Source organism: Limanda limanda, chromosome 22, assembly GCF_963576545.1.
Source record: "Limanda limanda chromosome 22, fLimLim1.1, whole genome shotgun sequence".
Taxonomy (NCBI): domain Eukaryota; kingdom Metazoa; phylum Chordata; class Actinopteri; order Pleuronectiformes; family Pleuronectidae; genus Limanda; species Limanda limanda.
This window is the reverse complement of record NC_083657.1, coordinates 2,089,696-2,114,520: the sequence shown is the minus strand read 5'-3', so window position 1 is coordinate 2,114,520 and position 24,825 is coordinate 2,089,696. Positions and strand designations below refer to the sequence as shown.

At 43.1% G+C, this 24,825-nt stretch overlaps 3 protein-coding genes across 3 annotated transcripts; 2 read left to right on the top strand and 1 right to left on the bottom strand.

The window, feature by feature from the left end:
• Positions 1 to 1,319: 1,319 nt before the first annotated feature.
• Positions 1,320 to 4,245, top strand: LOC132996263 (E3 ubiquitin-protein ligase TRIM39-like). Its single transcript, XM_061066607.1, has 10 exons — positions 1,320 to 1,335; positions 1,647 to 1,881; positions 1,970 to 2,342; positions 2,481 to 2,576; positions 2,679 to 2,912; positions 3,006 to 3,153; positions 3,265 to 3,291; positions 3,398 to 3,462; positions 3,555 to 3,674; positions 3,844 to 4,245. Exons 1-10 carry the CDS (start codon positions 1,320 to 1,322, stop codon positions 4,243 to 4,245), a joined length of 1,716 nt encoding a protein of 571 aa, XP_060922590.1.
• Positions 4,246 to 7,889: 3,644 nt separating this feature from the next.
• Positions 7,890 to 9,541, top strand: LOC132996262 (cerebellin-1-like). The gene is made up of 3 exons (XM_061066605.1): positions 7,890 to 8,195; positions 9,104 to 9,223; positions 9,344 to 9,541. Exons 1-3 carry the CDS (start codon positions 7,890 to 7,892, stop codon positions 9,539 to 9,541), a joined length of 624 nt encoding a protein of 207 aa, XP_060922588.1.
• Positions 9,542 to 11,338: 1,797 nt separating this feature from the next.
• Positions 11,339 to 21,962, bottom strand: LOC132996129 (receptor-interacting serine/threonine-protein kinase 3-like). The gene is made up of 15 exons (XM_061066453.1): positions 21,912 to 21,962; positions 20,296 to 20,457; positions 20,035 to 20,218; positions 19,485 to 19,640; positions 19,002 to 19,150; positions 18,852 to 18,901; positions 17,934 to 18,095; positions 17,677 to 17,759; positions 17,509 to 17,572; positions 17,203 to 17,267; positions 13,823 to 13,862; positions 13,531 to 13,706; positions 12,547 to 12,699; positions 12,205 to 12,415; positions 11,339 to 12,052 (listed from the first exon to the last, which is right to left on the bottom strand). Exons 2-14 carry the CDS (start codon positions 20,448 to 20,450, stop codon positions 12,212 to 12,214), a joined length of 1,641 nt encoding a protein of 546 aa, XP_060922436.1. The 5' UTR covers positions 20,451 to 20,457; positions 21,912 to 21,962; the 3' UTR covers positions 11,339 to 12,052; positions 12,205 to 12,211.
• Positions 21,963 to 24,825: the final 2,863 nt, after the last annotated feature.

Here is a 24,825-nt window from a genome sequence, read left to right as displayed (position 1 = left end):
GTTCGTAACCTGAGATGTTTCGGTTTCTGCGTCAGAAAGGAGCAATTCTGCAGATCAAGTTCCTGCAGAACGGACTTTAAGCCCCTGAACAATAAGAGAGAACAAACGTTCTCTTTACTTTGTGTATTCACAGAACAACGTCACATGGAGTCGGTTCAGTTTCGTTTCTCTGATAATGTGAGAACACGACCTGGAACCCGACCAAAGTGTTTCTTCACATCCCAGCTCCTCTGCAGTGATTATCTTGTCAGTAAAATGAATGATTAATATCTCTCTGAAGACGAGTCCATGTATCGAGCTGTTGTATCTGTGACATATTGAGCTGCAGAGAATTTAAATAAAAATTTCTCACTTTATCTTAAAAGCCTGGATGAGCAAACACAAAGGGATATTTAACTGAGTTTAGTTGTGATCAGTATTTACTCTGATTTTATCTGTAATGAATATACTTAATAGAAGATTATATGAATAAAGTATAAGGGCACTCAGAAGAACACGTACCTGATGTATTTATACCAAATGCTTCCAGATCACTACTTGAGTCGGACTTTCTGAAAGTTTATCACGGGGGAATTTGAACGTGGACAGACCGAGAACAGTGACATCATCACAGTGAAGTGCACAACAACATGGATCATAATCATAAGTTTAAAGAACACGTGGAGCAATTCACTCTTTGTCCAATTATGTAATTACGCTGGACATTTAATGGACTTAATTATTAGTTTATTCAGGATGTTGATGTGATACACAACCTGAATGACTTTTTTGTGAGCTTTTAAAAAGTTTAAGAGATGCAGGAGAAAACTTAAATATATAAAAAATATATAAAGGCCCATTCTAGGGTAAAGAAAACCACAATTTATACAAAGTAGATGAAACACACAAGTAAAAACTTCCCCAGGATTCTTTTAAATTTAAATCCTACACACTGGACCGTTTAACTTTTATAATTAATACTAACAAAACCAATATTATCCCAGTTTCTGTTTTGCTCTCCCTCCTCTCGTCTCTCACATAAATCTCTCGTGGCTGAAGTGATACTTTAATTATCCTGTCGCTCAATCAAACAAACATCCAGATCCAAAAGTCGCCCGACCTGTTTCCAGCCCAACTCGCCCATCGCCGGATGATGTCGTGACCTCATGTCGAGTTAAGGTAACAAAGAAGTCGACCGGAAATTCCAGAATGACTGAGGGATGATGGGAAGTGCCGGGGCGGAGCTCAGGCATTCAGACAATGTGACCAATCCCTGACTGATATTTAAGACTCACAACCTCAGTCTGCTGCAGATGATGAGGATAAACCGACCCATCAACATGTCAACGGAAGCAGGTAGGAGACGATGCATTCAATTATAAATAGGTTTTATATATTTATAACGAACTTAGCTGCTGGTGAAGTAGGAATGAAGTTGTACATTTATATCAAGCAGTTTTCTGTGTTTTCAACCTGTTGTCAGATGATTAAAATGTACTAGTTGCAACGTTTGTAAACATTTCTGATGTCGTGCAGCCGCATGCAGTAAAATCAACGCTCATCCTGAGAGTTTGCACTTTTTCTGAGACTTATCGCACAATGTGAAACTTTCTGTTTAGACTTTCAGACGTGCACGTTTGATTTTAAATGTAACTTCCCTCTTCCAGTCAGGACCGTGACTTCTGTCGCCTTCGAGGAGCAGTTCAAGTGCTGCATCTGCCTGAACATCTACACCGACCCGGTCTCCACGCCGTGTGGACACAACTTCTGCCTCCACTGCATCGAAGGCTACTGGGACACCAAGGGCAAGTCCGACTGTCCGCTGTGCAAGCAGACGTACAGGAAACGCCCGGAGCTCAGGATCAACCGAGAGTTTGCAGAAATCATTGAATTCATTAAAAGGTTTGTTTTTTTATTTATATATTTCAATATTCGATTTGATTTGGTTGATTTGGTTGCGATCTAACATCATTTAATGGTAATTCAATAGGTCTTTGTTGCTCAGAGCAGCAGAGGAGGAAGCTGTCGAGTCTCTAGTGGAACCAAACCAACGCCGTGACTCTGATAAAGTTCCTTGTGACATCTGCCACAGGAAGAAGTCCACGTCGGTCAGCTCGTGTCTCGTGTGCCAGGCGTCGTACTGCGAGATCCACCTCACGCCTCACCTGAGCGTGCCGGCGCTGCAGAGACACCGGCTGACGGATCCGGCCACGTTCACCAGCAGCCACCTCTGCAGGAACCACAACCAGCCGCTGACCATGTTCTGCAAGAAAGACCAGATGCCGCTGTGTGGGAAATGCACGGCCGGGAGCCACAAATACCACGAGGTCGTCCCCATGGAGAGGGAGAGCAAGAGGGTCAAGGTGAGGAGACGCTTAGTTCATTTATCAAGTTAGTAAAAATGTGTTAAATAAGTTCCCAAGGAGTCTCAACTTCTGCCGTTTCTGCATTGTCAGCTCTTCATATTCAGAATTTCATGCTGTTGTATTTTTTTGTCCCAGTCTCATCTCCGGGCTTCAAAGGCCAACGTCCAGCAGATGATCCAGACCAGGCTCGGGAAAAGGGAGGAGATCCTAAATTCAGTCGAAATTAGCAAAGTAAGTTCTGCTCCGGTTCACAGCTGCAAGTTCAGAACGAGTCGAATCATAATGCTGATGGTTATTAACCTTTATGTGAAAATGTTTGTTTTCAATTGACAGAAGATCACAGAGAGAGAGATTGAGCGCAGTGCTCAGGTGTGCGCCCTGCTGACCGGCGCCATCCGGACCCAGGAGGCGGCGCTGGTGCAGGAGCTGAAGGGGAGGCAGGAGGAGGCCGAGACGACGGCCAAGCAGACGCTTCACGAGCTGGAGCAGGAAATCACCGAGCTGCAGGCGAGAGGCAGCGAGCTGCAGCAGCTGGAGCTCACTCAGAACCCGCTTCACCTCCTGCAGGTTCGAAATCTACATTTCAAATATCTCTGTGCTGCGTCAATAATCGACCCCTGAAACCGTGAAGTAACCGTTTGTTTGTTTCGTCCGGTTCAGGGTTTCCCGTCCCTCAGCAGCCCCCCGGCCACCAGAGAGTGGTCCCAGGTCCTGGTCCACCCTGACAACTGCCTGGGGACGGTGAGGAGAGCCGTCTCCGCTCTGGTGGAGGTTTGTCAGGAAGTCGCCGACAGACTCTCAGCAGAAGGTCAGTGACTCTGAGACAGAAGACGCTCAGCGAAAGTGACCAAAGATTCAAGTGACTGTTGTGGAAGCGAATGCATGAAAATAACATTCTTCTTCTTCTCCTTGTTTGCAGAGACAGACAAGATGAATCAATACGCAGGTGTGTTCACTATCAGCCGCTCTTTTCTTTCTGCAGTAGCACTGTTCAGTCTTCATCCGCCTCTCCATCCTGTTCCCTGGACTCACACTTCTCTTTGTTTCTGCAGTGGATGTGACTCTGGATCCTGAGACTGCGTCGGCCTGGCTGCTCCTGTCTCCAGACGGAAAGAAGGTAGAGTTATTTCACTGTGAATATGAGACTGACCCCTAGTGGACACTGCTGCTGAACAGGCTGATTATAATGTGATTTCCATCGATCCGCAGGTGAGCCTCAGCAGCCAGAAAAAGACGACGCTACCAAACAACCCTCGGCGGTTTGACACCTGCGTCTGTGTCCTGGGGAAACAGAGCTTCACGTGTGGAAGGAGCTACTGGGAGGTTCAGGTACGAGTGGGCGGGATTTTATTGTTTGGAAGATGTCACATGTACGACCGTATTTAGAGATTAGATGGACAGTCCGCCCACATTTTACTTGAATCTTATCCCAATGATTTGGTTGTTATTATAACAAACGTGATCTTTATACTTATTACGGATTCTGTGCATGTTCCAGGTTGGAGATAAAACCGACTGGGACCTGGGCGTGGCCAGAGACTCCATTAACAGGAAGGGCAGCATCACGGTGCGTCCGGACAGCGGCTACTGGGCGATCTGCCGGCGGAAGGGGAGGAGCCTGAGCGCCTGCACCGCCCCCTCCATCACCCTCCACCCCCAGGACACCCCACAGAAGGTGGGCATCTTCCTGGACTACGAGGGGGGGTCGGTGTCCTTCTACAACGCGGAGACGAAGACTCACATCTACACGTACAGCGGCTGTTCCTTCGACGAGCCGCTACACCCCTACTTCAATCCCTGTGTTCAAGATGACGGGCAAAACACGACTCCGCTGGTGGTCTGTCCTCTGGAGACAAGCACCCGGGCGGCACTGGAACTAATCATCCAGTCAGATGTGTAATTTGTAATGCGAAGGAATAATGCTAACCAATGAGAAAACGTTCTAATGGAGCAACTTTATTATTAACCTATTGTGGTTTCAATTTGTGTGTTGATTTATTGTACTGTAATAGTATCTGCGTGACACTGACCTGCAACAGGCCAAGTTATCTCCGTTCAAACTAGAAATGCACCAGAGATAAGAATTATGTAAATAACGTCAATGTAAAATAGACATGATAGGCCACGCCCACCTCACCACTTCAATATTGCACCACGGAAGTTGTTAAAATATTGAAATCCTCACGGAGTTATAGCTAGCTACTTCATACAGCGAGCTATATGTAGCTAGAATTGCTAAGCCCCGCCCATGTTGCTTTCCCAACAATCCAAACCCCAAAGATTCTACTTGTTCTGTATTCTCTACTTGTGTATATAAATGTAAAGAATATATTTTGTATATTTTTGTCATCCTTTAAAATCCACGTCCCAAATTGGTGACGTATAAAACTGAAGATAAAAGATTGTGTTTTGAAAAATAAATTGAGGCTGGTTTGTCTTTTAGATTTTTCAACCTTTGCGTTCTCTATTTTATTTCATAAGCTGCAACACAACGTTAACAGACTTCCTTTAACTTTCATGTTTCAGAGATCAGTCGTCTGTACACAAGTTTGCATGTGATGTGCATGTTCACGTTAAAGCTGGTATCAGACATGAACTGGACAATTTGAAACTATTGGGTCCGGACTTTCTCCAGAGTTTGACTTTCACACATGAGCTTTATGATATTTGTATTCTCTGCTGCCTGGAGAAACTCTGGAGAAAGTTCCGGTGGCTCTCACTTGGACATTTGCTCTCACAAGTGATTCTCTGGAGTTCGTTGTCTCCGTCACAGCAGCTTAAAAACACAACTCAAGTGCGCTGGTGATTTCATGACGAGTGAAATGAATAGATCACAATCCTCCTTTGTTCATTCCTGGCAGCAGCTCCAGAGAGAGAAGCCGGTCGGAGCTCGAAGTGAAAGATAAATCTTTTGTGTCTCGTTGGCAGAGCTGGGATATCAGTTACTTTCTTTAGACTGGTATCACACCACACCTCGGTGGTTAACTACCGAAAGCAGTAAAAACAAACCACACCTGTGATGCTAACCTGCTTCCCGGAACTCCATCCTGGTGAACGCACCTGATCTGTGGTCATGTGACGAACCAGCGGCACCATCGAGTATCTGTTAATATAAGGAACTTGTATTTTACTTGAGTTTTTCAATCATATAAAACATTTTACGTTGTTATATCTAGTTACTTTAATACTCACCCTTTTTTTTGTCGTACTCAATATTCAACAAACAAATACAATACGTTGTTTTGTGGATTAAACCTTTTAACATTTTATTTCCGTTGAAACGAGCTCATAATGTTTTCACGTGAGCAGGATTTTGCAGAAACTACCGGACAGATTACGATGAAACTTGATGGAAGGATGTGTTAAGGGTCTGTAATGAAAGCATTTATTATTAGAATCGCGATTATTAAACTGTTAATGATTGTTATTATTGTTATAATTATTGCTATATGCAGAAATACACACACACGTAGGTTTTCACGCAGCCGTTCAAGTGTCTGTTGGCTTGTTCTCTGTCATTGACCTTTTTTAAATGTCTCATTAATTAAATGACTGGATGTATCCGACCTCAAACTTACTATAGGCACGTGAATCTAATTATTTACTGCACTTAGCTTCACACATGGTGCCAAAGTTCATCTGTTGGATCAGGGACTGCTGCTGCCACAATGAGAACAACTTAAATACTGCAGATTAGTGCCAAGGAACATCTGTAATGTCTTAGATTAAGAACATTGCATTCTGGGAGAACTGTCGACCTGCAACACGCTGCAGCTCCACTGGACATGTGTGACCCTGAGTCAGTGCTTAGAATGAATGAAAGGAGACAACTTTCATTTGAATAAAATGATCTGTCGCTCTGTGAGACCTGTGCTCACATCATGGAAGACTTCCAACATATCAGTGGTAAAAGAGAGGATAGTGGGGGGGGGGGTGAGAGCAGAAGGGCTGCGATGCTCGTGATGGGATTCAACGTCTGCTCCAGCTCTGGGGTTTCCCGGATATGAGAGAACAGTAGAGAGAGAGAGAGAGAGAGAGAGAGAGAGAGAGAGGAGAGAGAGAGCAACAGGGACCAAGCTGAAGGGAACTGGGAGAACTGGGATCTTGAGATGCTCCAGCGTCACAGAGCGAGCTGGTTTCTGTGCTTCCCTGCAAACTCAGACGTTAACGTGAGAGGTGGGTGTCTTTTTAATAAAAATTTTAATTATTACAAATTTAATTATTGCATGTTGCAGAGGAGGGTTTGGGATTTGAGTTGTTGTTATTATCTTGTTTGAGTTCTGCAGAGATCCACCTGATTCTGGGAAATGATTTTACCTAATCTCTTCTGTTTTCCCTGTAAGGAAACAATGATTTATCTTTTATTTCAGCTAAAGTGCATGAAATATAAACTGCGTTGTTTTTTATTGCAGACATCTGTTGAGATAATATTAGAATATTTCTGTATATCGAGTGTGTGTTCATGTGTTTGTGTAAAGGAATGCAAGTGCAGAGACAGGGTCTGAACTGGGGAGGAGATGGGGCAGCGAGTGGGGGGGTTTACCCACAGATGGCCTCTCAGTGGTGGGATTGTGATAGTCCAGCCCCCCCCCCTCCGCGGTCCAGCTGGCATTGCACACATCTTACCTCCTCCCGGCCAAAGCGTTACCTCACCACTTCTTCTAACGATCCTTTTTAATATTTTAATAAGATATACAGTTTGAATATCGTTATGTAGTGTTCCTCTATTTTTAAAACTAGAACTTTCAACTCATGAAACCACATTTAAATTCACTAGGTCAGATTTTTATTTGGATCTGCACCAAATCAGTCGCCTAAATATGATTTATTTTCATAAGGATCTGTTTAAAAATTTGCTGAGAAATCCAGGAAACTGTTGAAAAACATCATCGAAAGTGGGAAAGGAAAATGATTGATCTGCACCAAAAATGTACTGGGTTCTTTCCAGAACAATACCACGTCCGTCCACCAGGTTTCGCAGTAATCCGTGCATTAGCTTTAGCAGCATCCTGCTAACTAGCAGACAAACGAACAAAATAACGCAGACAAGACATAATCTCCTTGGTAGAAGGAAAAGAAACAGATATATGGGTTTTTGATTCGTCATAGTTTGCAGATTTTAAGCAATTTTTTGTGTTTTTTCTGTTTACTTTCCTCTGAAACTCATTTTTGAAATAATGTGCATTCAGTTTTCTCATGCACATCATGTCTCCCACGCTCTATTGATTGAAACAGGCCTGAGGTGTTGACAGCCTCCAAACCGGTTCGGACTCGGCGTCAGCCTCCAGCTGGCTGATGGCAACTGGAACTGGGTAACCTCCAATTACACTGAGTGTAACAGAACATCCTGCTCTTACAGGAAGTCACATGGAAGTTGGCGCCCACTGATCTTCCTGTCCAGAGAGTCTGCACGTCCACCAGCTGTTACTGAAGGATTATAAGATCGCTTAATGTCTCACTCGCTGAAGAGACTGTCTCTGCTGTGGGAGTGAGGAAACACCGGCCACGCCCAGCAGCACCCGGAGGTCGTTCTCATCTGGAGCGATGCCCCGCCCGGTTCGACCCTCTCCACCACATCCCACCGCCCCCCCGGCCTTCCTCTTGTTACTGCTGCTCCTCGCTCACCGGGGGCCGTCACCCGTCATCTGCCAGAATGACACCGAGCCCATCGTGTTGGAGGGAAAGTGTCTGGTGGTGTGCGACTCCTCCCCCTCCGCCGAGCCATCAGGTAGCGCCCTGGGCATGTCGGTGAGGTCGGGGGCGGGGCGGGTGGCGTTCTCCGCCATTCGCAACACCAACCACGAGCCCTCGGAGATGAGCAACCGCACCATGACCATCTACTTCGACCAGGTGGGTTTCACCCGGCCGTTCACTCTGTCCTCCTGCACCCACAACGTCACAAATCAAGACCATTAAGAAAAATACATTTGATCCCCTTCTGGACTCAGACGTTTCCCACAGAAACAACAATGTCACGATTTTAGAAAATGAATGATTATACATCGATAAGCCTTCCTCTACTTTCTATGAAGAGTTTGCAGAAATCTCTATTTGAGCAGGGGTTAAATGAGCTGAGGTTTCGTTGCAGCTCAGTCGGGCTCCCAGTTCTCTAACGTGTGTGTCCTGGCCTAAACCAGTAAACTCCACAACTACCAAAGATGTGTGTGAAGATATGTGAACAGGTGTGTCCCCACAAAAATATGTGGATGCACCGTTTTCATGCCTTGCCACCACAACGTTCCACATACCATCCACGGTATGCTGCTGCCTGTGAATCATCCGTCGGAACAATGCAGAGCAGAGACTTGATTCCTGAACCACAGGCACCACACACTCATTACATGATCTGATAGGGTTTTAAATGAGACTTTAATTTGGATCTGTTGACACTATAGATAAAGAGTCGGGTATCTGCTGAGGCCAACGTACGATTTATTCACTAATGGATCTTGTGGTCTGTACAGAGTCGTGCACTGATCGCTGTCCTCAACCCGGTCACATTACAAACCAGCACATGCCATGTTTCTGTGTCTTCTTGTATGTGCCTGCAAGTAGTTCACATAGTTCACCTGGTAGAACACTTTGTTCTCATCCAGCCTTTTGTTTTTCTATTTTAAAGAGAGGCTCAGCGGTAAAAAGAATTTAAAAGTAGGCATATTTATCGTATATTGGCCATTTGAAGTGGCTGTTGCTTTACTTTGCTCCGGCCCTGTCGTGCTGCTTTATAAACATGTATCCTCTTTTCATTTTGGTTTCAGATCTTGGTGAATGTCGGGAGCCACTTTGACCCGGCAAGGAGCATCTTTGTTGCCCCGAGAAAAGGAGTCTACAGCTTCAGCTTCCACGTGGTCAAAGTTTACAACCGGCAGACGATTCAGGTGAGAACGGCAGCTTCAAGGAAGAGTTTAGTTAGTTAAAAACCAATCTGAAAAACAAGAAAATAGAAAAACAATACCTAGATGTGATCCATATTCTTATCATGTTTTCTGTCTTCTCAGGTGAGTCTGGTTCTCAATGGCTCGCCGGTGATCTCGGCCTTCGCAGGTGACCAGGATGTGACCAGGGAGGCTGCCACCAACGCCGGGCTGGTGATGATGGAGCGGGGGGACAAGGTCTACCTCAAGCTGGAGAGGGGGAACCTGATGGGCGGGTGGAAGTACTCCACCTTCTCTGGCTTTCTGGTGTTCCCCTTGTAGGCTGGGCGAAGGTCAGACAGCCCAGAATTTGGGATCGGTGGTCAGTTTCGGTTAATAATGTTTGAGTTCCACGTTAAAGCTGGAAATGACATCAAAACTGCTCTGATGCATCTGTACATGCAGCTCATGGGTGAATCCACGTTGCACCTGATTGTAATTTCCATTTGTGTTTGCTCTCACGTGTCTTGTTGTGATGTACGTGATCTAAATACTGTAGCGTGTCATCTACACGATCTGAGGTTCAGTGATTTTCAGTTAGTGCATGAAATCCGATGTTTGTGGCAGTAAAGAAAATGATTGTGTGTGTTCCCTGACTCGTACCAATCTGTCTGTGTGTCAACATCATCCAGTTCATGCTCAGTGGAGCTCGATGAAGTCCTGAATGTGATCTGTGCAGTTTCAATACCTTGAGAGACACAAGGAATGCAAACAGTAATGTTCCCGTGGAGTCGACACCACCCTCGTGTTTCTACTGTAGGAAAACGACTGTAAACAGTTTAGCTTTGCACTAGAAGCGACATCACATCAACCATCAGAGATATTTAAAGATATTTATTGGCAAACATGAGAAAAGTTTATATCCACGTATTGTCGGCCCTTTTTTATGTTTTGTTGGATAATTTGGGTGATAATTAATTTCGGAGATATCTTCTTCTAACGTGTGGAACTACAGTTACCATCATGCATTAGGAAAAGTAATTAAGGCAAAGTGCTGCCATGCTAGTTAGCAACCCGACTTGGTTGCTGGAGGAGGACAATGCTTCACGCAGAATGATAAAGTCCAAAAGGCAAAAATTTAAAAAGCTTCCCATTCCATTTGAATTAATTGAATAGCAATACTTTGTAATCATGTTTAACTACTCCTCTTATGAGCTTTTATTAAAGCCTTTCTCAGTTCTGGTGATTTACAAAGAGTCTGAGCTGTTTTTTGTAAAGTAGACTTTGAGATCACTGCTGATAACATCCTCAAATCGTCCTGCTGCAGCCTGCGTTAACAAATGTGCTCTCACGGTGTAAGTCTGCAGTTCATTAGTCTGACAGCTGTCACATGTACTTATCACGTCCTTGATAAATGCTTAAACTATCGTGGCCTCCAAACCACCTCTGCTGTACTTTTCAATCTATATCTTGAAATCCAGTGATGCAGACAGACGGTTTATCCCCCAGAGATGTGTTGAAGATCACAGTCACAGTCAGACATCTAGAAAGCATCCATACGTGAATCCTGATGCTTTCCTCACATAGAGTCCTGCACCAGTATCAGGTACAAATACTTTTAAACCATTCAAACAGCAGCTTTATTGAAATCCCTAAAAGGAACATGTATATCTATTTGTGAGTTTGTCGTCCTCGGTGACGCACGGCGATGGTGCGTCTCTCTGCGGTGGATCCGGTGGCAGATGGAGGACCGGCGGTGAAGGAAAGGCTTCGGTGCCAGAGGCCTGTTGAGTTCACACCGGAGCGTCTCTGTGGATTAGTCTCCACGCCCCAGTGCACAGCAGAGGCCTGTGTTAGCACTTTGCTGACTCGTGTCAGGAGGGAAAAACCACGAGAAGGCTCCAAAACTACAGAAACACCTCCAGACAAAGATCATTGTAAAAAACAGAGATGAACTCTAATCAATACAGGTTCAGTAGAAGTTTCTTTCATCCAAATGAATTCATCCGTCGTCTAGTTGATTATTTTCATTTGTGACAACTGAATGTATGAGAAATGAGTTTGGAGTATTTATAAGAAGAAACAGTTGTGATACAACAGTGCAGAAACCCAGAAACTCCACTTATTAATTCCAATTCATGATTTTCATAGAATTTTTATTTAAAATGCACATTTGAAAAAATAAGAATACAAAATTTAACTGGGTAAAGATAAATCCACAAAAAGACACACAAGTATAAAAGATAGCAAATTGATACCAATGCAGAAATATGTTGGTAATCCAATTCTGTATTTCAGTGCAAATGAATGTGGCCTGTAGCTAAAACCTCTGCTCCACTAAAGAGCTGGAGATTCCATCTGGGAAAAGACTGAACGTGAGATTTCCATCAACCATCACACGTGTCCTGTACAGTTGATTAATCTGAGTGGAAAATAAAGTGGAAATGCTGATAATGAAGTTGAAGGTTTAAGCGACTGACAGCCATGTTCTCTACCTCAATGTGAATCTCAATTTCAGCGATCATCTACACATTTTGTAGATATCATACTCCAGATGTCATACTCCAGTAGTTTTGATTTATTCTCATAAGTTTGACTTTGATCTTGAAAAAATATTCTATTCTTTACATTTTCGACTTCGATCTTGTTTTCTTCTGTACTTTTTGGAATTTCAGCTAAAACCACGTGAACTGTTTGGGAACAGGTCGGATTATAACTCGGCCTCTTGTGACTCACGGTCCTTCTGGCGTTAAGTCGTGTTTTGGCGCCTGATGGTGCCCGGCGCTGCCACCGGGGATATCTGCTGACTACAGCTCGTTAAAAACCACATGGTCGGACTCGGCTCCTGTTTTTCTGCTGACGGGGCAAAAGAAAGGTGTGATGCGTTTCTGACTGGTGAAACATTTTCAAAACAAAAGAAGCAGAATAAACATTCCCCAGAAATACCAAAACCTAAATTTAAAAGCCTGCATGTCACCGGATCTGAATCGTGTTCAGAAGTGAACCTCCTCACTAGTTCCTCCTGCTTCCTGGATGCGGTGACGGGGGGTTGACACGAGAGGGCGCTGTTGGGTGTCGCCTCCTCTCTGAAGGCTCCTTGTTGATGTACAGGGTGTTGTTGTTGCCGATCTGAACTCCCGTCACGTGGCTGCAGTGGATGTAGACATTATGTGTCGGTTGTATCGTAGAAGAAGGAGTCGGGCTGGAAAACTGACGCTGCAGATGTGAAAACAACAAACAAACCAAATGAGTTCAAAGTAGAGAAGAGATACGACTGAAACTGTGACTAGGTTTTACACAAATATAATGATCTTTATAATTAGACATGTTTCATTTCTTAAATCTACCTCGAACGGTTGAGGGGGATATCTAAAATCCCTCTGGGGATTCTTAGCTGCACTGGCCTGAGGTGACCTCGTGGTGGAAGGAGGCGTCGGCGATTCACCGATGGGATGAACAGAGGAAGCTTTGGGTTTATGGTCGCCCCGAGGGGCCACTTCCTGCAACAGAAGGAAGTCAAAGTTCTGTTTGTGAGTTGTTTACGATGAACCACTCAACCATTAAACACTAAAACGGACAGTTGCATGTTTTAATAGATTGGTTTTCTACTGAGAAATAAACATGCTCATCCCTTAATGAGACGTTTACTTCTGATAATCGAAACTCAGCCGACGGTAACATACAAGAACTTGAAAAACTATTACTGCAAATCAAAACATAGAAAATACATATTTAAAAGAACACAGATTCTCATCAAAGTATCACATAAGCACTATAACAATACTAAGAAGGGCAAAGTAATTAATTTGAAAGTTTACTAGCAAAATACAATCAAAGGATCAGAAGTAAAAATCCTTGTTTTGCAAAAGATGTATTGTAGGTTAATAATATATAGATTATGTTATATGCAGCGTGATATGTATATAATAAATAGTATGAAATAAATTAAATATATGTGCAAATTTATATAAGATAGTTGATATATTATGTATTTAGATACATGTTATATGATATACTGTACATAAATTATCTAAATTAGATATATATACAATATAAAAAATCTGATATAAGTAATAATGTGATTGTTGATGTGTATATACATATATAATTTAAATTACTATATAAATTCCGTCTCTGATTGACCTTGACACAAACTCAATGTGGTGCAGCAGGAAGTGATGCATGTAATATTTCCCTGAAGCAGCAAAAACACACATCGTGAAGAAACACCACAGTATTCTGTGATAGGTTATTCATTCTCTGATGCATGTGATTAATGATAAATGTGTTTTCTTAAGTTTGGAGACATTGTGGTCATTTCTTAAATCTACCTGGAACGGTTGAGGGGGATTCTTAGCTGCGCTGGCCTGAGGCGACCTCGTGGTGGAAGGAGGCGCCGGAGATTCACCGATGGGCTGAACGGAGGAAGCTTTGGGTTCATGGTCGCCTGTGGACGAGCGGGTCGAGTCACCATCACACACGTTTGCTTGTTGGGAGGCCAGCGGGTCTGAGAGGGAACACACGAATGTGAAAACCTGAAGCTGTGGTAGATGATTTGTTTGTCTTGATCGTGACCTTAAACTAAAGTTCCCCCTCCAGCTGCAACTCCAACTTCCTGTTTACCTTTGACCCTTTGATTTGGGCTCCTACCAGGGGCCACTTCCTGCAACAAAAGGAAGTAATTATTTTACTTAGTTAATTATTTATTAGTTGTTTACGATGAACCACTCAACCATTAAACACTAAAACAGCCAGTTGCATGTTTTAATAGATTGGTTTTCTACTGAGAAATATACATGCTCGTCCCTTAATGAGACGTTTTCTTCCGATAATTGAAACTCAGCCGACGCTAACGAACATGAACTTCTGTTTTAAAAGACACACTGAGAAAAAAATACTGCAAATCAAAACATGGGAAATACATATTTTAAAAACCACAGATTGTCCTCTGTTGTATTTACAGTAGAGCTGATTGGAGCCATGTATGTGGGGACTTCATACTTTTTATTATCGAGTTGTCAAATACTTAAATTAAATAAAAAATACCACATAAGTACTATAACAATACTAAGAAATGAAAAGTAATTAATTTGAAAGTTTACGAGCAAAATAAAATGAAAGAATAGGATATATTTACAAGCGAATTGATATATTATGATTTATGTATTGTTGGGGGTGAGGTCCTGAGTGACCATCAAACAATAGGTTGTAAATACTTGAGGCCTACAAGGCCCAGCTGAAACCAGTTCAACCAGTTTCAGTCTTAATTCACACCTTCTCTAGACAGCCTGGAGCCTCGCCTTGGTGGGGGAGGCATCTCCTGAACCCCCACTGTGCCCCCCCTCCAGCAGGCCCTGGTGGGGAGATGTTGCAGGCCGCTCTGCAAAAACCCAAATGAGACTCTGAAACGCCCACTGAGGTCGAATCCCCGCCCACTAAGGTCGGGACCCTGACATTCTCATTGGCTGAGAGCCAACTGAACCCTATGACCACTTCCTGAGGAAGCAGGAAGTCCTCAGGTGGTATAAAGCAAGGGACCTCACTAAAATCATTTCTCTTTCTACTCAGATGCTGAAGTTGCACTAGACCCCCAGGGGTCTTCCTAGTTAACTCAGTAACTTAAGGAGGCAATAACTAAGTCTCTTTGTTCTCTTTTCCACGCTGCTCAAGTTGTCTTCTGACCTCAAGAGGTCTAACCACACGACTCACTAAGGAGGCGATTAGACGTTTGTTTAATATCATTTTATTTGAAGTCGTTTCATTTTCTTCTTTTATCTCAGTCAAAGTTTTATCTTGATAGGACTTTTTGCTGTCTTAACTTGAAAGACCGAAACCGGAAGTGCCCCGCTGGACGGACTCCGACACTTCCATAGACTTTTCTTTTTTCCAACGATCCACAAACGGCTTCCACAAAGCCGTTCCCTGCAGAAGCGCGACGTTCATCCCGCTGAGGAGTAAGAGGCAATCCACTCCGTTCCTGTAAAACAGCACGTTCTCCGCTGTTACAGAAGAAGACGAAGTTTCATTCCGTCAAGGCAGCAGGAATAATTCGCTTCCTTTTCCGGTTCAGCGGCCGAGCCCGGAGCTCCGCTCGTGAGAGAGACCACGTGATTCACTGGCCCCCGACACATTCGCGCAGACGCGCAGGCACACCGCGAGGGTTGTACAGTAAGAGACTTGATTATCTGGGCAGATACGTAGCATATTGTTTAATATTTGAGTGTATTTGTTTGTGGGACCTCCGTGTCTCATTGTTTAGCCACGACGATTCGGCTACTTCCGGTTCATTTCCGGTTACGGCCTTGTGCCACAGTTTTTAAGCGCCGTGACTAAACGTCTCCGGTTGCACTCGTTCCCGTCTGAACAACCTTACAGAGATTTTACCGTCAGACTTCAGCACACAACGCCGTTTGGGTGCTGAGCGGTAAAGTAAATGTAACTTGTTTCTGACTGTGTTTTTAAGAGCTTCTTTGAACTCTCCTTGCATGCCTTCTCTCTCTCTCTCCTTCTAAACCGACCTATACACCCGTTCCGATCTGTATTTAGAATACAGTTCATGACACATAGTTACATCTATACTTAGAGAGGCTGAACACATCTGGAAACCATGCGGCCCAGGGCCAAAGCAGAGACAAAGAATTCTCTTTGTCTGAAAATCCCTTTGTGTAATTCATGTGACGACCACCAGTGTGAGCTCCGGCCACATGGTGTCATTAACATAGACTCCATCTTGAATAACGCAAGTTAACCCACCATTTTGAGTCTATTATTGCCACGCCTCCTCTCTCTCTCTCCTCCCATCCTGGCTCTAAATTCATAACGGCTCCGCCATCTTGTTTTATAGTCAATCTGCCATTTTGAGAGTTTTTAGGCCTTGATTCCACGAATCATGATCGGCCGCCATCTTAGATGTGACTGCGTCATCGCCACGCCCCCCTTCCTTTTCTCTCTCTCTCTCTCGCTCTCTCACACACACACACACACCCACACACACACACACACACACACACACACAGACACTTTGATAGACACAGACAGATACACACACACAGAGACACATAGATGGACCAGAGGTTACATGCATGTTCTAAATTGTGATAAGCTGCTGTTGTTATCTTTGAAATATGGGAGTTTGTTAAAATGATAAATCATTAAATAACACTAACTTTATTTCACATACACACACATAGACACACATACACAGAGAGACACTTTGACACAGACACACACACACAGAGACAGACATACATAGGTAGACCGCAGGTTTTACATCTATTTTCTGAATTGTGATAAGTGCTGCTGCTGTGTTTATCTGTGAAATATCGGAGCTTGTTAAAATTATAAATCATTGAATAACATTATAACTTTATTTCCCCTTTTTAATAAATACTTTTGTAATTAAAGTATCTGTAGTCTGTGATTATTTGTGCATAAGTGTGTGAATACAGCTGGATTATGATTGCCTGTGCTCGAACTTAGAAGCCTTCACTGTTTATTAAGTAATCGTTAATAATAAAATATTGACACTATTAATTTGACATTTATCATTATGAGACTGATAATTATAGCTTGATTTGTTGGTCCCTGGAAACCAGGGTGGTGCCCCTCTACGATAAGTTATGGCCTTATCATTTTTAATTATTTTTAATAAATAATCTTTTATTATTTTAATAATCATATTTCATGATTATTAATAATTAGCCAACGTCAAGTCTACTCCTATTGCACAACAGTATTTTGATCCAATACAATATATAAAATAAGATATAGGTAATCATTAGATTGTTGATGTGTGTATATACATTTATAATCTTAATTACTATATAAATTCCTTCTCTGATTGAACTTGACACAAACTCAATGTGGTGCAGCAGGAAGTGATGCATGTAATATTTCCCTGAGGCAGCAAAAACACACGCTGGAAGAAACATCACAGTATTGACTAATCTGTGGCAAAGGGAAAACTCTGATCATATCTAATATCTCTTCATATTGTTTCTCACCTGAACGGGCGGAGGTCCCGTCAGCACATGATCCCGATTGTTCATCGCTTCAACTCTGAGAGACCCTGGAAGGAAAAGACGGATTCAGAGAGGTTTATAATAACAATATGAACAATGATCATAATTTTGATCAAACTCAAAGGAAGAGATTCATTATCTTCTTCAGTTGGATGAGAAGATCGAGTTTCCTCTGCACATGTGAAGCTAAAGTCAGCAGCTGGGTTCTGCTCAAAGTGTTTCATCCAACTCTCGTTTCAGAAAAGTGGATGAAAAATCATCTTCAGAAAGTGAAAGAATTTGTAAAACCTTTGGCCGGAGTGACGCGAAGCCACTGAAGATCCTCGGTCAGGTTGTCTTGTTCCTTCTGCTCCTGCAAAACAGGAAGTGACGGATCAGTCTCAAGTGGTTTTGATGAGTCATGTTAATGTTGTGCAGCGTCAGCGTGACACGTTTGTGGAGATATTTGATATTTACCAGTTTCTTCAGCACTTCATGGACGGCATCAATAATTCCACGTTTCTGCGTCTGATACAGTTTCTCTGTGATCTTTGTACATTCTGCCAGAAAGATTTCATGTTAGAGCACAAACGAGTAAAGGTTTAGTATTTGTCTGTGTTTGTTAATCCCCAAGTTCCCACCCAAACTAAACCGTCAAAGTTCACGTTCAATATATTGTATTATTTGTATTATGCTCAGTAGCTTTCCCAGGCTAAATGAAGTGCTCTTCTCACCCAAGGATGAGGGTCTTTGGGTGGGACTGGTCTCCCAGCATCTTATCATGAGCTCCATCAGTCCACTCAGCTCTGCCTGGTCTGCAGCCCGGACGGTGAGCTTGTCCAGCGATGGTCGTTGTCCCCTGGGGATCAGGAGCATCACAACGCTGGGGGGTGCATCTAGAGCAGGGGGGAGATTATAAAAACAGGTTGTGGAGACTGTGTCCTGTTGAGATTAGATGAAATGTTTTAAGAGTCGACACTTTAATGTAGAATGTCATTTGATAAAAAATCTAATTTAATTCTTGTATTAAAGCTGCATTGACCAAATATTAACAACAGAATAAACACGCCTGATGGACCAGACGACAAAATCTGCATTTTAGTTCATCCTGATATAGGATCATTATTTTACTCTAAACCCTTGTGGTGGAAAAGAAAAGTTTTTCTACAAATTATGAATTTTAAAAGATGTAAAGATTTAAACCCCCCTATTAAAAAAATTTGGTCTAATTTGTTTAATTTGTTCAAATAGTAGTTAATATCAAGAATACATGTGTATTGAATGTTGAATAAAATAAGACTGAAAATAGCAGCACGTCCTCACAAATTTTTTTTTCCTTTAAATGGAATTCAGCTGATTAATCATCAAAACAGCAGCTGATTATTTTTCTGTTGGTCGAATCTCAAACTTATAATTCCAGCTCTGCTAAGATCACTAACATTAACTGACCTTTTTATTTAGATAATTTCCTCAGATCAGTTTCTGCTAAAATCCAAATTGAACAGGCATGACTTCTGGTTTTCAGAACTACAAGTGGTGGGCGTGGTTCACACACGTGAAAACCTGCCGTCCTGGCAGCATGTGGCTCAATGACACACACAGAGAATACACAGGATGAGAGAGAAGCTATGAAAGAGCAAATCATCACTTACGTGGATACGGTTGTTCCCCTGTGGCGATGGACCACAGCAGGATACCAAAGCTGGAACAAAAAGAAGGTTAAAGACCACGATCACCACACATAACACGTCTTCTTAAAGTTACACAACAAATGAAACAGTTACTCAAGCCTGGTTCCTGACCTGTAGATATCAAAGGCTCGTGAAGGTTTGTAATTTATGTCAAAAGCCTCCGGTGGCATGTAGTTGATCGTCCCTCCCCCATCTACTTTATCCGTCTTGGAAACCTGAGCCCAAGTCTGACTAGGCTTAGAAAGGCCAAAATCTGTGAGCTGGAGAAGAAGGAGCAGTGAGGGACACAATTAGCATTGGGACAATAACAGATGCAAATTCCAGCATATAAATTATTCTGCAGAAAATTAAACATAGTAGATGTTTCTGGAGGTTCAGGAGCTGCCTTTACTACAAACTTTAGGTTTTCATCTTTGTAGAACTTTTATATTCACTAGAAACCTAAACAACACACGAGAAGAACTGAACTAAACACGTCTCCAGTGAGGCCTGAAGTTACCTTTTCAGTAATAAACATTTATTGTCTCGCTCATATCATTAAGTCTCCATAAAAAAACCTGCCATAAAAATAAAAAAAGTGAGCCTCGCACTCACCTTGACATTGAGATCTGAGTCCAGCAGCACGTTGCTGGGCTTCAGGTCCAGGTGGAGGAGAGCTTTGGAGAGGCTGTGGAGGAAGTTTATCCCCAGAGCCACCTGGTGAGCCAGCCTGAAGACCAGCGGTAACGGTAGAACTCTGTCGAAAGTTTTCTGTTCACAAAATGTGAGGAATAAAGACAACTGGGTTCAGCCTCTGATAACAATGAGTCTGCAGGATTAAGCAAAACTTCCATTGAGGCGTATTTGCGTAATCCTGCTGAAAAGAAAAAACTACAAACAGACACAGGTGAAAACATAACGTCACAAATGGAAGTAAACGCTGGGATCGTCCTGCAGAGCAAGATTCATCCTCATGGAACCATCACAAGTCCATGTGGAGAAGATTCACCAGGTAACAGTGAACTCACATGATGATCTGACTTAGTAGGACTCGTCCTCTGAACATTTTTACCAAATATCATGACAATCCAACATGGGGAAGACATTTTCCCAAAAGAACAAATGTCGACACACACACACTGACATGACTGAAGGAGTGTGTTACCTGTAGGGATTCCAGAGTTCCTTTCTCCATGTACTTCATGACCAGACCCAGCTGGGCTGAGGGTCCAGAGTTCGGTGGTCGACCATTGAAGACGCCGAGGACCTGCATAACATACTCGCTGCTTCCCAGAAGCATCATTTGGACCTCCTGCTGCAAAGCTTGGATCCTTTTTTCGTGTGTCTGTCTGTGTGTGTGTGCAACGTCAATAAATCTCACTTATTTTCACTTGCAGACAACAGAAAATCTTCTGTAGCTACTCACCCGCCATCGTTATGAAGCAGCTTAATGGCCACGTCGGAGCACCACCCCTTATGCCTGGCTTTGTAGATTTCTCCAAACCCCCCGGAGCCGATTGAAACCCAGCCTGTGAGGCTGGAGTCCTCGATCACTGGAGGAGGAACTCCTTCAAGGTCCATTCTAATTCTATAGAATATGTTGGAAGGGAGGTAACACCGAGGGAAGCAGGTCATTTAATTCATTCATTAGATAATTTCCACTCTTCACCCTGAACGTCTGGGTTCGATTAAAACCAGAGGTTATCTCCAATAGGGAAACTGTATAAATGTCGCTGCTCACCAGCGTTTGGGGGATTGGACCAGTTTATTCCACATGAGGACGTGAAACTTCTCAATCACGATGTTGGGACAGTGTTTCTGTGAAACTAAAGAACTTCTCTTCGGCCTATACGTGTAGTCAAAAGCCTGAAAACAAGCATGGTCCCTTTGTTCAGGAGAACTACGAGGAAGCCAAGGAACTCAGTCTCCCAGAATGCCGTAGGTCCTTTGTTTCGGACATCTTCACACAGAGGTGTGAAAAGCCACAAGGCTCACCTCCTATTGGTCACTCTGGCCCCATGACCTGTGAGGTCAACGGGCCGATATAAGGCCAAGTCTCCCCCAATTCTTTCTCGTTCCACCAACCTTCCAAGGAGGAGGCGGTCAGCAACAACTATTTACAATCATATTTGCTGCATCACAGTTGACATAGGTAGATGGAATCCTTCAAGTAGCTCTTTTCTTGTCCTATCGACCAATCTTCACATTCACATACAATACAGCACTTGAGGCAGTTAATTGTTCAGGTTCTTGCACATCATGTGACACAAACATATATGTATTTCTTTATTGGATCTTTCTCGATAACTTCATTCTCTCTGTTTATAAAAGGAAAAGAACTTAGTTAACTAGAAGAGGCCCATGGAAACTTCCTCGAGCTGTGAACGACAATCTAAAACCTAAGAACCGCAGAGAACAGGAAATCCTTAGGTTCTCTGTCAGTTCATTTCAGGAAGTAAATAAACCGAGTCACAGTTTATGGTGTCATGGTGAAAAACATAATTTCTCCTGTTTGTTCCAACTCTTGAATCAACATCGGGGGGGAAGAAGGAATGAAATGACCTTTAGGTTCTTCTTCTGGGGCCCGTTTCTAAACGTTGTGTTTCTACAAGCGGCTGCATTCACACGCACACTCACAGACTTCTCAGGAAACCACATGTTGTTCAGGTTACTGAAGGTGGAGTGAATACCAGTAACTCCTGTTCAACCACTCGAAGCGTTCACAAATACTTTCAGTTGCTGTATTGAATGTTAATATTATATAACATCACAGACGAGGCTACCTGGTTTTAGTCCACGCCTCGACAATAAAGCTTTTTACACGTTTGGTTTAAAACGTTAAAGAAACAAGAATATTTATATCTGAACCTTTGGTTAAACTGCAGATTCACATCGCTTGTGATAATGAGTCAAGTAAGAAACACAACATTAGAGATGGAAACTACCTCACAGTTTGATTCCCTGATCAGATCAAAGCCGCAGACACTCATAACACTGATAAGAATATGAATATGATTTGTTAAGAACAAGGAAAGCACTCACCCTCGTTATGAAAACACTCCTGCTCGCCCAGTGACTCTCTCTCTCTCTCTCTCTCTCTCTCAGCAGCAGCTACATGTGAGCAGATTAAAGCAGAACTGAGAGAGAGCGACACAGAGATCCATCCCATAACATTCCCTTTCACTTCTGCTTCCGGGCTGAGGTGTGTGTGTGTGTGTGTGTGCGCGTGTGTGTGTGTGTGTGCGTGTGTGTGTGTGTGTGTGTGTGTGTGTGTGTGTGTGTGGTCGCCGTGGTGACAACAGCATTTTTCTTTCCTGATTTTCAGTTTTGATGGCTGTGTATTTAGATATATCTTATTTTTTATAACGATAATCTCTCTCTCTCTTTCTCTCTCTCTCTCTCTATCTGTCTCTATCTCTGTCTGTCTCTCTATCTGTCTCTACATGTGTCTCTCTCTATCTCTCTCTCTCTCTCTCTCTCTCTCTCTCTCTCTCTCTCAACTCGACTCCTTCTTTACTTTCACAGAAACGTTTCGAGCAGCGCATGCAGTTTAATATTTCGCCAGCAGGGGGCAGAGTTTGTAATGACTGACAGTGGATTTAATAACATGTGATAATTGACAGTAAACGTGTGCAGCACTACTGCAGTGCTCACTTTATTAGGTACAGCTTCACCAGTGCGACCCTATGCAACTGTTGTGTTCCACAGTTCAACTAAATTAATAAACCAGCAGGACGTCATAAAGCTGAGGGTCGTTCTTCTCTTTGATTTCTGGACAATAGAAACAACAGAGCATTGACAGACAGGAAGTGGAGGTAACACGTCTCTTCCTGTTCGAAACACAAACTCGCTCCTCGTCTACCAGGAGACTTTCAAATCATGACATGGCTTTAAATAGATATTATTATGTTATATATGATATTTATTTCTCTTTTTATCTACAAGGAGATTTCAGCATCTCTTCCATGCTGTAAATATGTGTAACTGATGTGTGTGACGTGTTTTAGACATTATGTCTTTAAGTCACTGAGTCAAACACAGAGAGACAGAAACCCCCTTGTGGCGTCAGTCACAATATTGTATGTATTTCACCCTTCGGTCTGGCCCATGTCCAATCTTGGAACATGGAGGAGGCAGGTGTGGTATATTCAGCTCGAATTTATCATTTTGCCATGTGTTTAAATAATGACAGGTTTACCGCTTTGGGGCCCTCGTTCCTGGACTCTCAGAATTCCTAAGTATTATTCCATATGTTACACGTTAAGTTTTCTCCCTCGGAGAAGGCTCTTAGACCGATTCATAGAAACGTCTGCATCCCTGTGACGTCATTTTATCTCAAGTATGTGGCGTAAACATCTTCCCTATAAGAAGCCTTGTCTGGCAACGGCGAGGCAGACCTCTGCAGTGGCTGGGAACGTCTCTGGGTATACTATGGTACCCGTCCTGAGCTGTGACTTCTGTGTAATAGATCTTTTTATGCAAGCAAGAACGGTGTCCGCGGAGATTCCTTAATCATCACCTTCAACGTCACTGCTAAAAATATACAACAAACTTGGCGTCATGAACTCCGGGCGTGCTGTGTTCTGCGACAACTAACACAGAGGACTTCACACACAGTGAGCATTTCTCACGAGGCTGTTGTCTGCTTGATCACACCGTAAAGATCCAGTTTTTTGTGGACGAGTCATGTTGTGTTGATGTTTGAAGTGAAGCGCACAACGCAAAAAGGGGGGAGTATTGTAGAAATAATGAAAAAGTGAAGGAAAGAAATAAGGTAAAGGTGAGCTTAATAACATTGTGCAAGATCAACGGAGATTGGGCCCTCAACTTCTTTACGGTAAGACATGTGTATATTAGTCACTGTGTTACAGTTGGCTTTGGCATAGTCAGGAATTGAGTTAAAAAGAAAAATTGGGATAAACCTGGATCCAGGGAATTTGAATAAATAAATATAAACAGTCGTAAGGGACAGAGTAATGAGAGGAAAATAGGATTAAAAAGATGAACATGGAATGAGCCCCTGAATTTGTATATTAAAGCCCTCAGGGAGGAGCTGTTAGTTGTGCCGTGGTGTTGAATGGACAAAATAATACTTTTCCTTCACAAGCTTCACTATTTCCATGTTTGACAGGAGGAGCAGCAGGAGGTGTCCTACCCCGGGGTCCTTCACTGCGTCTTCTGTGGAGCCAGAGGGCTGTTCATGGACTGCCTGACAAAGAGCACCTCCGCACACATTCTGGTGGGTGGGGTGTGTTCCTACCCTTTTTATTTACTTACTGTGACTAGTGGGAGTGCTGGTAGTGGTTCATGAACTATCCTGCCACCAGCCACCAGGGGTCGATGAAATGATTTGGTCCTCATGTCCTCCTTTTTATTTTGACTCTTTTCTATACTGTTGGGGGGAGAGCCCTGAGTGCTGACCATCAAACAATGGCTTGTAAATACTTGGGGCCTACAAGGCCCAGCTGAAACCAGTTCAACCAGTTTCACTCTTAATTCACACCTTCCTCAGACAGCCTGGAGCCTCGCCTCAGTGGGATGAACGTCGCGCTTCTGCAGGGAACGGCTGGTTTGAAGCCGTTTGTAGATCGTTGGAAAAAAGAAAAAGTAAAGTCTATGGAAGTGTCGGAGTCCGTCCAGCGGGGCACTTCCTGTTTCGATCTTTCAAGTTAAAACAGGAAAGGTCCTATCAAGATAAAACTTTGACTGAGATAAAAGAAAATGAAACGACTTCAAATAAAATGATATTAAACAAACGTCTAATCGCCTCCTTAGTTACTGAGTCGTGTGGTTAGACCTCTTGAGGTCAGAAAACAACTTGAGCAGCGTGGAAAAGAGGCAGATTTCTGGGAGCACAGGGGTTTTGTTCTACCTGGGAGGTACCTGCCCCCCTGGAGGAGGGGTCAAGGGTCAGTGTTGCCCTCAGCCAATTAGATGTCAGGGTCCCGACCTTAGT

Excerpts from the sequence above, each read along its gene's own strand:
- LOC132996129 (XM_061066453.1), bottom strand. The coding sequence starts at position 20,450 with ATGGACCTTGAAGGAGTTCCTCCTCCAGTGATCGAGGACTCCAGCCTC. Across the intron at positions 18,096-18,851 it reads AGGGGAACAACCGTATCCAC|ATGCACCCCCCAGCGTTGTG; the intron begins GTAAGTGATGAT and ends CCCCTGCTCTAG. Across the intron at positions 13,863-17,202 it reads CGGGACCTCCGCCCGTTCAG|GAAGTGGCCCCTGGTAGGAG; the intron begins GTGAGAAACAAT and ends CTTTTGTTGCAG.
- LOC132996262 (XM_061066605.1), top strand. The coding sequence starts at position 7,890 with ATGCCCCGCCCGGTTCGACCCTCTCCACCACATCCCACCGCCCCCCCG. Across the intron at positions 8,196-9,103 it reads TGACCATCTACTTCGACCAG|ATCTTGGTGAATGTCGGGAG; the intron begins GTGGGTTTCACC and ends TTTTGGTTTCAG. Across the intron at positions 9,224-9,343 it reads ACAACCGGCAGACGATTCAG|GTGAGTCTGGTTCTCAATGG; the intron begins GTGAGAACGGCA and ends CTGTCTTCTCAG.
- LOC132996263 (XM_061066607.1), top strand. Across the intron at positions 3,154-3,264 it reads CGACAGACTCTCAGCAGAAG|AGACAGACAAGATGAATCAA; the intron begins GTCAGTGACTCT and ends CCTTGTTTGCAG. Across the intron at positions 3,292-3,397 it reads CAAGATGAATCAATACGCAG|TGGATGTGACTCTGGATCCT; the intron begins GTGTGTTCACTA and ends TTGTTTCTGCAG.